Raw genomic sequence first — 13,187 nt, forward strand, 5'->3', positions numbered from 1 at the left:
TTTATGGAAAATATTGTTTTAATGCTAAAATTTTATCTATCTTGTGTAGACTATTTCTTTTCCGTGTTTTTATTTTGTTTTTAATTTATAGAAAATGTACTGTCTAGATCTACATGTAAACACTACTATTGATGTATCTTCTAAATCATTTGGCAAAGTACAGGAAGAATTATTTAAAGTTGTTTTCCAGTACAGGAATTATAGTCCCATCTCGCTGGACAAGTTCTTTACATGCAGTTCTATCACCTTCCTTAAGGTCTATGACTGAAGACACGTCAACATCAGTGAGTTTTCTGTATGGTTGAAGTACATCTCGTCATTATACAGGACAGGTCAGACTTGATTCCTCATGACTTGATTAAGGCATCTTGTGATGCTATAAAACTGACGTAGGACGTTCATATGTTTCAAGGTCAAACCTGGCCCCAGTTTCATCAACATTTCCTTAACTTAAACATCATTGGAATAAAGGCAAAAAACTTACGGAAACTTTCCTGAAATTTTGTAATGCTTCCCCGCCCCCGAGTTAAATTAATGAATTTCCTAAATTGAAGGAACACTGATGAAACTTGAGCCTGGTGTACAACATACAAACAACAAAACCAAGTATGGAATACAAAGGAGTGTTTATTGATACAAACCACTATATACAATATCACATCTAGTTATCATATCAGGGTAGTGTAAGAAAAACTCAACCTTTATGTCCAAACTAAACAACATTCCTTCATCAATAGTACCAAATATTAATACACTATAGTCAAACAGCTATAATACCATGACTCATATGTCTTATGTTTTCAGTTTTGGGTAAATGATATTATTGATCAGATTTCTACATATATTTGTCATAAACAGAATTACTTCAGTCACAACATTCATTTGTTGAAAATTACAACAATTTGACAGTGTATTTTGTTTCTGCATGACTTAAACCTGCCAAGTTAAGAGCATTAAATATATTTAGTGACCCCAAAAGAAATTTTGAATTTTCCAATTTCTGTATTAAATATATTTAGTGACCTCAAAAGAAATTTGGAATTTTCCAATTTCTGTACTTTCATATTAATATAAAATTAAATTTAAATTCCACAATTCAATAGTATTTATACATATGATAATCTAGATATACAAGACATAGTGAAGATAAAATATATCTTCATGATTTGTCAAAACATTTGAGATATATGACTACCAAGATTTTAAAACCACACTGTTACACGACTGAGGACCCGTGACTACTTTTAGAGATTGAATTATCTGATCTTTCACAGCTTTCATTGCAAATATTTGCAACTTACAATACAGAAGTATCTACGGAATGTATATCATTTGCAAAATCAATACAAAATCACAAAAATAATACACTGTGTGATCTAATGTACCCGATTGATTATAAACACCGGGATATACCACGGTGATATCTTGTTCTAAAATGATTCTATGCAATATTTAAAATTGGTTTTATATTAATTTGTATATTAAGAATATGATATCATGGTATTCTAACTTTATTGTAATTACAAAAAAATTCTCCCCAATAAATTTAATTGTTCAGATTATAAACAACAATGAGATTTGCTTTACTTTACATTGAAGTTAGACCCCAAATGAACATCTGTGTAAGACGTTCTCCCTTTATATTAGTAGTATACATTGTATAATAATGGCAAGTCTTCACATGATTGACACCAGTTTGTTTGTTGTACGCTCACATCAGAGTATAATTATCCTATTTTGTCTGTTCTCTGAACAGGCAAGCTGAACATATGAAGAATATTTTTGGTGTACCTGAACAAATAGGAGTGTGTCTTCATAAGTGTGTTCTCCAACCACTAGTCACATGCAAATAAACCTGATACGGTTTTACTATGTAAATGTAATAATACTTCAATGAAGTCATGATTTGGAACTAAATTTTTTTTTTTTGCCACTTCAACATCAACTGCAACATACTTAGGTGGACTTACTACAAGGTATGGGCTAATAGCTTAGAGCACAGAAAATATAAGTTCATACTGTAAGTTACATATAAAGATATACCATCCTGTGTTTTGCTACAATTAATCAGACTCAAGTGAAATGCCAATTCAAAATTTCTAATGTAGGAATTTTTTGATGATTTTGCTATGAACATCATCGTACACATTTAAAGTAAGAATTATCAACATCCTGCCACACAGCATGTAGTAATGATATCCGAGACTAAAAAGAACAAGATATACTGACTAACGAATCCTATGGCAACCTTCCTGTAACCAATCAATGGTAAGGAATACATGCTATCTAGTAACCGATACCATGGTTATAAATGTCTGACAAGAGATCAAGAAAACATTGACTGAATTACATCTACAACAAATACAATAACTCACAAGCTAACAGAATGGGTCAATCTACACAATATCTGTCTAACCGGATTTATTTAAACTTACCTTGAACATTAAGTTAACCAGCAACTCACATATGGAAAAAAAATAAACCTACCTGGACAGTAGTTCTATTAGAATATTCCCCCATTTTTGTTTACAACACTGAACATTGAAATGTATGTCCCAATGCCTGCCTCAAGGACAAGGCTATGGAATTATGAATTTACATCTAATATTGGTTTGTTGTTAACGTTAAATACAATTCATATTTATTTACATACTAAACCCGAAGAAAATGATATTCACTAACACTTTATGACTGCTAAAATTCAATTTGCTAAATTTTCAATTTATATAAAGATGAAATTGTTGAGTCAAAACTGGAGATAATGCGTTAGTCAGTACAGCTTTTCTATCAGACCCAACACATTGTGAGGTAATATTGTAGTTAATGATAATCAGCGTCTAAAGAGCTGTATGTGAAAATGGCACTCAAAAGTTAGCAACAAAAGTTGCTTGAATATAATAAACCGTGGCCAGAAAGCCATAAATTAAGCTTGAAAACATTAATACAATGTGTACGTATATTTATATATAATGTTTAGTCATTTCACTATTAATTTCCATAAGTTTTCAGATCTTACACTGGTTAAAAATAGCTTTAAATGGAAATAGACGAAATCTTAAATCAAACATAACTAAATATTACAATGAGTTTGTGGATCTATGACGAATTAGATTTACTGACCACCTAAGCATATTGACAGTACTGCACTTAATATTTACAAATGTTGGAGTGAATTTAGAGTCGCAGTGTCACACAGGATTTTCAGGTACGTGGACATGTACTTAAATCTAACAGCAATTGGATAGATTTATCACTCTGGTAAATACTAAAATACATTCTGTAGACAACGACATTATTATCATCATCATCATCATCATCATAGATTTATCATTCTGGTAAATACTAAAATACGTTCTGTAGACAACGATGACATCATCATCATCATCATAGATTTATCACTCTGGTAAATATTAAATCATGTTCTGTAGACAACGATGACATCATCATCATCATTATCATCATCCCTCCTCCTCCTCATCGATTATCATCCTCTCCTCCTCCTCATCATCATCATCATATTTATAGAAATGATCTGTTGGATAATTATCAAGTACAATGTATCACACTCTACATTCAACAAAACAAATTTAAATAATATAACGTATGAAAAGTAAAATACAACATACACTTGATACATAAATATGTTATAGTGCTGACACCACAAACACATCTACATAATAATTTACTAATCTCCACTAACTTAAAAAATCAGATTTGTGATTGCATAACACCAAGTACATTTTGCATCCCACTGAAATGTTCTATTTATTATATTAAATAACAACAAAGGGAAGTAAACAATGACAACAAAGGACACTACCAAATTTGAAATTACCTCCCTTTGTGTATTTTCAATATGTATCTAGTTTTGGTTGAAGAGAGCCGAGACATAACGGTCATTCACCAGTGGTTTCATAAAAGTAATCAAGAAATGAAATACTCAAACAAGCAAGACTTTATTTGAAAGATATAGTTAAATATGTTATATCCAACCAAGATTGACAAAAATTTGGAAGGAACTAGTATTAATATGTTCACAAGCAAAATTTTAATTTCTAAGGCAAACAGATGGACACCACCAATCCATTGTTACAACAATTGTTTGAAATAAAAAAAACAGCTATTTTTTGTTTAAAAATTGAACAGCTAATTAACCAATCGAGAAGGATTTTTTTTTTTTTAGAAACTTCACAAACTATGCATCATATTAGGAATGGCAAGTGCATTTAGTTAAAATTCATTCTCCGTTTACATATTGTTTGACATGGATTTTTATTGTCGACATTAGATAACTGAATAGGGATATGATTCGAGGCTTTATTATAGTAAGTGCATTGACAGTAAACTAGGGAACTCTCAAGAAACTCTAGGCCCAGAATTTTTTTTTGTCTCTTGTAAAAAATACGTTTTTTGCAAATGTATGATGTTTACAGTAGCAAGTAAAAAAATCCATCGCCATGTTGTTAAATTTTGTTGTTCAATAGGTGAAACAGGACAAAACTTAGATAACAGTTTCCTGCTACACAGCAATAAATTTCAAACTGTACTACACATTTTCAACAAGAGAAATATACAACAAAAGTTACCCTATAAAACTTCTTACAATCAATCATCAATTAGTAATCACCAATTAGTGTTGTGCAATCAAGAATTAGGAAAATGGAAACAACTGCCGTCACCAGTAAAACTGATTATCAAAACAACGTACTATAGTACAAGAATATTTTTTTTTAAGTTTATAGTTTTTAGAAAATTTGTACTAGTGTTTATGAACTGGATAGAAACTATCCTTGTCAAGACCGTTGTATACTTTTAACATATATTACTAGCCAGAAAAATGTCATTCATGCAATGTTTTATTAAGGTGAGAAAAACAGGATAGTCCTGCATTCCCTGCAGTCTGTATCACAAGTTTCCCTTGGTGGGATCAGCTCTCATTCTACATTCTTCTTGCTATCATCTGTAAAACAGAAATAAACAAACAATAATATATATCTTAATGTCAACAACAACAACAACAACAACAAAAACAAAAACAAAAAAAAACAAAAATAAGTTTAAATTGTCAAATAAGAATATAGATTCCAATAATTCATAATGTTCTAGTCAGTTTGAGTCAATTTTATGTCAACACCAACAAAAGAGCAAAGTGTTATATGCATTTTACCAAACTAGATTCCAATAATCTAAAATGTCTTTGAAATAAACTGCAATCATGCAACAATATGCTTTCAGCCAGTTTAACCATAGCTGTACAGAAGTTAAATAACACAGGGACCCTGCTTGTAACAATCACTATCAGGATAGGTCAAATTTTATTGTCATAGATAGAAAATATCTATATTTATGTAAACCCTCTTCCCAAGACCTCCAAACAAAACTTGAAGTGACATATCAAGATAAAGGAAGCATTTATCAAAGAAAAAAACTTCACTTCATGCTTTAATGTTTTGTTATCCATAAAAGTCAGCATATTATAGAAACTTAAAATTTCACTTTGAAATTTCCCAATGCCTAATTTTGTAAACAATATGAGTTGACATGTACAAGTTTTAATATATGATTTGGACCAGATCTGGCACTCAACATTGTAGAATTCACATCAGCAACTAATTCGGCAGTGACATCACTCAAACTTAGATATTACCTTTGACTTCCTGTTGAGTAGGTACGTAAACTTTACAGTTAATTAACTATTATAACATATTTACCAATCACACATGTGGTTTATTCTCTGTCCCGATATCGGTGTTCTGGTCTCCTTGTGTCTCTTTGGGCATGATCTCTGGGGCTCTCAATTGCCAGCTGGCGTCCACCTCCATGGCGTTCTGATCTTTCCTGTCGGTGGTCATTTGAGCGCTCTCCTCTTCGCGCATAATCAAGACGGTTTCTGTCAAATCTTTGTTTCCTCATCTTTCCTTGCCATTCCTCATTGAATTCATGTTTGGAATCTGTAATTTATACAAAGTCAACCCTGTATGAAGGTATCACTCAGAAATCAATAGATCAATCACAAAATCTTTGTCATATTCACAGTCTAATGCCACTACTGTATGCATGCTGGATATTAGCAAGTATAACCAAAGGGGAAAGCAAAGCATGAGAAGATTGTCTAGTGTGTTGTATAAGCCCTTTTCGGTAAAAAAATTTCTGGTTCCATCCTGAACTCATCGGGATTTATCATTGAAATAAGCAACATTTTGATTCACCCCGAGAGTTCCGAATGAATTTGTTCTAGTGAAATTTGGCGATGGCCGCTTAAGGTTGCTGTTTCACATCACCTAAAAATACAGGATAAATATATGTAACCCTGGTGAATACTAGTGGCAATATTCCATTCAGCTAGAGAAAAATTAAGTCCGAATGATTCACCATCGAGTGTAAGAATTTTAAAGTAATCTATAGGTCCCAGGTTCGATCCCTAGCAGAGACAGTGATTTCAATTTAATTAATCATCCGCTCTACATTGGTGCCCATGCAGGAACTCAGGAATTATACTTAGCGTTGCTTGCAAAATCACTGCTGTAACCCCTGGAAACTCAAAGACGAGTTCTTCCCTGGAGGGTTTTACCCTGGTCAATACTAGCCGCAATATAGTGCCTGAGAGGAGTCCTCTTGAGCTTGATCAGTTGATAGTAAGACTAGTAAGCATAGGTTCCAGGACTGATCCCTAGCGGAGGCAGTGATTTAAATTTCATTAATCATGCACTCTGCTACGTAACAGTAATTATGTGTTTAGCATGAAACCAAAACTAATATAGATACAAAAGCAACATGATGATGGTTTTCCTGACTTTGTTTCCAATTTGTAAGATTTTATAAATGTTGATCATTTTCTTAAAACCTCATCATGATTCAGTCTGGTCACCACAATCCTACTTTGACAGCATCATATATATAACTTAAACTTGCATATGTGAAACTAACTACTAAAACTTATTTGACACATGATGGTAATTCATTGAATTCTTAACAGTCCGTCACCAAAAGGTAAAATATCTGTTGTTATACAAAGTATATTGTTTTATAAAACAAGAGTTGTCAGAAGACAACATAGTTCATTGAATGGGTTGAATTTCGGAAAAAGATTTTTGAAAGTAGGTCATAGGTCTCTGTCAACGTCAACAGATCCACATATGTAGTACCTAGGTGTAACAGAGCGCAGGATTCATTACATTTAAATCACTGCCTCCCTAGCCGAGCGGTAGATTGTGGCTAGTATTTACTAGGGTTACATAGGGAAAGGTCACAAGGAACACACATCAAACGCGAAAGCCCCATCTCGTATGGTTCAATTAGAGTGCCCAAGCTTAATTTCTTTTAAAGTAGGTCAAAGGTCATGGTCAAGGTCAGCTGGTCCACAAATGAAGTACCAAAGGAAAGGTCTTGTCACAAGGAACATTCTTGTGAAATAACTAAGGTGTATCTTCATTAGTATTGAAACAACAATAAAATATAACAGCTAAAAAACTTAAACCTTGCTCACTTACACTACAAGACGGCAACGCCAGGGGTATAGCAATGCAATAGCTCCCCAAGAATTTCTACTGGAAGCGGCCTGGAATCATGACAGAAAAACCTCTGTGTGTGTGCGTGTGTGACTTGTTTTTTTAGTAGTTGAGTGCTAATTTCCCCTTTCCTTCCCACTTCAACCATTACTCATTAGTATGCTATGTGGTTGACGGAAGGATATCAAAATAATTATCATCGTGTGACCCTAATGTGATATATATATATATATATACTCTACCGTCATCCAGGTTGATGAGATCCTCGTTGCGATCTTGCTGACCCGTTCTGTGGTTACGTGACTGCTCAATTACATGACCTCTATCATTAATGTGGTGTCCAATAGCCATTTTCTCAACTCCACTTTCTGAATCTCTCATAGTTCTTTGTATTTCCCTCACCTGTACATATACAAAATACCTGTCATTATCATAATAAACAAGAGGCTTGGTGGCCCTGATTTACTCTCCTGACAATTTTTTGTGAATTTATTATTTATGATTTGCAGTCTAAATAACACGCATACAAAGGATCAAGATGAAAGAATTCCTGCTTATTGCAAATCAGTTTTTCTGTTCAGATTAAATACAAGCAACATAATAATTTCAGGTTTACATATTTCAATCAGTGGGGATTTTATTATGTAGAAATTTTCTGTAACATTGATTACTGGCAATAATTTCAACAAAAATGCCTGCAAGCTGTGTTTATCTGAATATACAGGGAATTACAAATTAATAAACTGTTTGAGACTATTTGACACAAAAAATTACAGGTTATGAATTTTTTTCTTTCAGGAATAACATACAAAACAGACTTACTCCACCAGGTGCAACACGTGTAGATGATGAGGCTTGGTACATTTTAGGCTGACCCTGCCCTGGTACATTGGAGTAGGACATAAATGAAGTTTGGCTGAAACTGTGGGCGTTGGGATCGTTCTGGACATTACTCTGTAATACACAACCACAGTTCATACATATATATGTAACTCTCTATTCTGTTATAAGTCTGGTCATTTGGCTTATAGCTTTAAAATACGCAATATTTGTATCCACAAAATAATGAAGTTTACAACTTCTTTATTTTGTGCTCAAACTAATAGTCATTCAATTACAATCCCTGTTTTCTAATACAATTTAAAAGATATATTTCAAAGAGTAAAATCTGAATGTTTGTGACGTACAGTCTAAGAACAAAACTTTGTTACAGAAACAAAATGTATCTACAATTATTGATTAGGTTGGCAGAATTTTGAGTCTCGTGGTCAGAAACAGTTAAAGATTAGTCTGAGGCTTTCATTGCAAAACGCAAAAAGTTCTACTTACAAATTGTTGTCCCATCATCTGCATATTCTTTCTCATGTTACTGAACATGCCATCAATACCTCCAAACATGTCCATAGGACCCATAAAGCCATGAGGGACCATCATATCCCTATGATGTCCAGGTCGAGCCCGATTCCTTGATACTTCCAGCTGTCTCTGGCCTGGTGGTTGCAATTGAGGACCCATCATGCCAAAAGGATCAGCAAAGAGGGAATCCATCCTTCTCATATGGTCCATGTGCCCACTGTTTAGTACACAAAATATCCCATGAGACAAGACATATTGTAATTGTACAGTATCTACCCATGTATTATAATCAGTACTAAAAGGCTAGTTTTGAAATAAAGTTTGACACATGTATGGTTAGAGATGGAATCTTAACTAAGATCTACATTCAAAGCAGCGCTAGGTTATACTAGTATAGTAAATCCATTCTTATCAGGGTTTTAAATGAATCACCAGTTGAAAGTTTGTAGATTAAAGGCAATTTATATCTGTATAAAAAGTCATGATCATAATACTACAAAACAGCTATATACTAGTGAATGAAACACTGCCAGACACATTACAGAGATGCAGGTTTGGTAGCCATGCATCTTGAAAAGAGCTTACTATTACAGATTCAGTGCTTCTGACTTTTAAGCTTAAGTATGTATACTTAAGGATTGAATAATGTTATGTTGAGGTGTATGGGGGTATAAACCTCAATAGGTCTTGAGACAAATTTTATGAACTGCGAAGCAGTTATGACAAATGTATTCCTACGCCGGACTTGATATAGTTCATTGAAAAATGACTTGAGTTAACTGTGGTAGCTATATATATAGGTTCATTGAGTCTGAATTGAGTGGAAATATAAATACTAGTGCGTGCATGCTAGGAGATTAAGAGGCTTCCATGAATCCAAAGAACCTAGGTTGTGGTCTTTGAAGGATAGAGTAAACAGTATATATGTAGTAGGTGTGGAAAAAATGTATGCTGCCAGACTGGGGTTTGAACCTAGGACATCCGAACACTATAGCCAGATGCTCTACCAGTTGCATTGAGCTACCTGGTTGCTGATGATCAACCCAGTCCAGTTCCGCTACACATACATAGTCGCTACTCTCCTTGGGTAAAATTGGAGTATATGCTATAGATTTCTATTGGTCACCTTAATTTATAGCCTTTATAGCTCAAAGGTCAAAACCACTGCTCCTTGGTTGTTGTACAGAACAGCACTTTGACCTTTAACACTAGCTTTTTTAGGCTATAGTGAGATTTTTCCTTTAGTTAAATGACAAGAAAATGGTAGGATATCTACTTAATTACAGAGAGAGAGGTCGCTAGTTTGAGGCCCAATACGTAGGGTAATTTTTATATATGCTCCTTCAATTTCCCACTGAATTACAATAATGTAATTATATGGAATGATGCATGAGCATTGGACAATTCATAAAACTATACGTTTCCCTAGACCTGACCTCATAAATCTACACTTGAATTGTCTTTCCCTAAATTATGATAAGATAACATCATAACAAAAAGGTTTTTTCCAGGACAAAGCGTAGTCCAACCTGCGACTACAACACAAAATATGTCTTTTAGAGATCTATCAATAATCGGATACGTTGCAATTGTGGCATATGCTGATTGCTGTAGGCTACCCGTTTTCGGTTTAACACTGATGACTGACAAAGATCTTATAGCATTTAAGCAAGTATGCTAAAAAAAAAAAAGCTGCCAAGAGGACGTGAAAATGATATATATAGTTTACAACAGGACAAGAAACCCTAATCTTTTATAACAGCGAGACCTGTCTGTATCACACTTTCGTGACACCTGGTTTTGCCCTTCGGGAAGAAAATGTCAACATTTTGAACATGTGTTGGTGAGCAGCCGTCCTACCTGTTCAGCTGTTATTATGTCTAGGGATTCTACTTACGCGAAAAATGGATCTTCTTCCATCGACCTAAATAAGGAACCACCAAGCATTTTGCTGAATGTATACCGAACTTCCACAGAGACCTGTAATATGCAGTTAATACCGACGCAATTTCCAGAAAACTCCCAGTTGACAGGTAAACACAATGGAGAACATCCGGGGTTCCGTTGAAAAGAAGGGAGGTAACTCTATCAGAATTATGACGTCATGTAAGGGCCCAATATATCGTGTATGCATGATAAAGGTCTCTTGTTTTTCTTATACACTGTGTGCATAAGAATTTGCTAAATTAAATGAAATCTTTACAACTATTTGACGAAATGAAGGTAAATATGCATATTGCGAATTAATATTAACCCATTTTTGGGTTTTGAAGTTAACTGAAATACATGTTAAATAGCACGTGTACCAGACACATATCAATTATGATTCCCATAGTACCGAAATAGATCGCATGGTCCATTGGTTCGTTGAAAACGGATTACGAAAAAAAATCGCACGTGTAGTTAATCAATAGAAATTTTACACTACCCATACATCAGAGACTTATATACTATGTTAGTATATAGATCTCTGCCATACATGTAGAAATATATCTCGTGCCGTCGCCGCATCTTTCACATTTTACTTGAGACGAATAAGGAGTAAATTGGTTATTTTACTCTTTTTTTTTATCCAAGTGAAAATTTTCAACATTTTTTTTCTTTACACTACACAATTGATATTAAAGTTGCAATATATTATTATGTACTTTTTGATGTTGAAAATATCGTTCAAACATATTAAAGAAAAAAATTAGCGGTAGTATCTAGTCAGAAATATAACAAAATATGAAATAAGACAGCATTTGATTTAAACATATTTTTATTTGTAACTGAACTTTACAAAGGGATTGGGCACAAGTTATGCAACTTATATAAAGCCCTTTCCCGATATAATTATACATAATCATTACAACAAGATGGCATATTTACATATTTACATATTTAAATTGAGAGAGAGAGAGAGAGAGAGAGAGAGAGAGAGAGAGAGAGAGAGAGAGAAGAGAGAGAGAGAGAGAGAGAGAGAGAGAGAGAGAGAGAGAGAGAGAGAGAGAGAGAGAGAGAGAGAGAGATATATATATATCTATATATATCCACCCAAGTAATTTAGATAAGAGCTAATCCGATGCCGACAACAGAAGTATACACAAAGCGCTTTCCAAAGCTTGCTGCTGGTACTAATGTTCATCACTTCCCATGCCAATGTTTCGTTCTCCTTTCACTCCTTACTTCCTTGAATATCCGTTTCTCTTTTGTTGTCGGCAACGGAAAAGAATAAGTATAATCAATTGATAATATATATATACACACATACTTATGTATACATACACAAAAACATAACATACCATATGTAAATATATACATGAAATATAAATCTAAAATGGGTGTAGGAGAGAAATCAGAATCTATTTGAGTTAGAGATGTATATCTGAGTGACTTGACAAATTCTTAAATTTTCCTCTTGCAATAAATCATTTCTTCCGTGTAAAAGTAACTGCAGATCCAGTGGAATATAGTCATTCAGATCACGAAACAATGATATTCTCTGGTTCACATAATCATTACAAGCAAAGAAAAAGTGATATGCATCTTCAATTGGATGTCCACATTGGCACTGACGGTAATTAATCAAATTTACTCTATACAGGTCATTGTTAAGTGTGCTGGATTTGTTTCTTAGTCTAGCATACAATATATTTAATTTTCTATCACCGAAAGAATAATAATTTGGAACCACAGAACTGTTTGAGAGAGATTTTTTAAAGGATGGATAAGACACGCTATTTCTGATTTCAAGATCAAGTTGGTTCCACTGTCGAATGGAGGATGGAAAGAAAGAGGAGTTAGTTAATTGTAAACGGAAGTTTGGAAGAGAAAAGTTGTGTGAATCGCGCAGATTGTATTGAGAGTTTTCTGAAACAGGAGGAGGTAATAGTGACGATAAGTACTTTGGAACCAAGTGATTTTTAATTTTATAAAATAGTTGAATTTTTCTTCTGGAACGTCTGTTACACAATGGTTCCAATCCACTTTCTGAATAGAGGGATTCTCTGCTGGCATACGATGGTAACCCAGTTATAATTCTGGAAGCTTCTAACTGTAGCTTTTCGAGTTTGTCTGCATCACTGAGAGAACAACCATCCCAAACTTCACAACAATATTCAAATAGTGGTAGACAATAAGCTTTGTAAATCTTTAATAAAGTTTGCTTGTTTAATACATATTTTAATTTACGAAGTACACTTATCTGTTTTGCAACGCTTTTACCTATATTTTCGATATGTTTACTCCATTTACAATTTTCATCTAACGTTACTCCTAGGTGCTTGTGATGATCCACAAAATCAACACTTACATCATTAAAATTAATATCTATAGCATAAT

At 33.7% G+C, this 13,187-nt stretch overlaps 1 protein-coding gene across 1 annotated transcript; it reads right to left on the reverse strand.

Annotated features, from left to right (window-relative positions):
- Positions 1–609: 609 nt before the first annotated feature.
- Positions 610–10,924, reverse strand: LOC117344571 (myeloid leukemia factor 1-like). Its single transcript, XM_033907364.1, has 6 exons — positions 10,762–10,924; positions 8,838–9,081; positions 8,331–8,462; positions 7,751–7,910; positions 5,712–5,951; positions 610–4,960 (listed from the first exon to the last, which is right to left on the reverse strand). The coding sequence occupies exons 1-5, from the start codon at positions 10,809–10,811 to the stop codon at positions 5,728–5,730; spliced, it is 810 nt and encodes a 269-aa protein (XP_033763255.1). The 5' UTR covers positions 10,812–10,924; the 3' UTR covers positions 610–4,960; positions 5,712–5,727.
- Between the last annotated feature and the right edge of the window lie 2,263 nt (positions 10,925–13,187).

The sequence above is a fragment of the Pecten maximus genome, chromosome 16, assembly GCF_902652985.1.
Source record: "Pecten maximus chromosome 16, xPecMax1.1, whole genome shotgun sequence".
NCBI lineage: Eukaryota > Metazoa > Mollusca > Bivalvia > Pectinida > Pectinidae > Pecten > Pecten maximus.

Excerpts from the sequence above, each read along its gene's own strand:
- LOC117344571 (XM_033907364.1), bottom strand. The coding sequence starts at position 10,811 with ATGCTTGGTGGTTCCTTATTTAGGTCGATGGAAGAAGATCCATTTTTC. Across the intron at positions 9,082-10,761 it reads GAAGAAGATCCATTTTTCGC|TGGGCACATGGACCATATGA; the intron begins GTAAGTAGAATC and ends TGTACTAAACAG. Across the intron at positions 8,463-8,837 it reads AGATGATGGGACAACAATTT|AGTAATGTCCAGAACGATCC; the intron begins GTAAGTAGAACT and ends TGTGTATTACAG.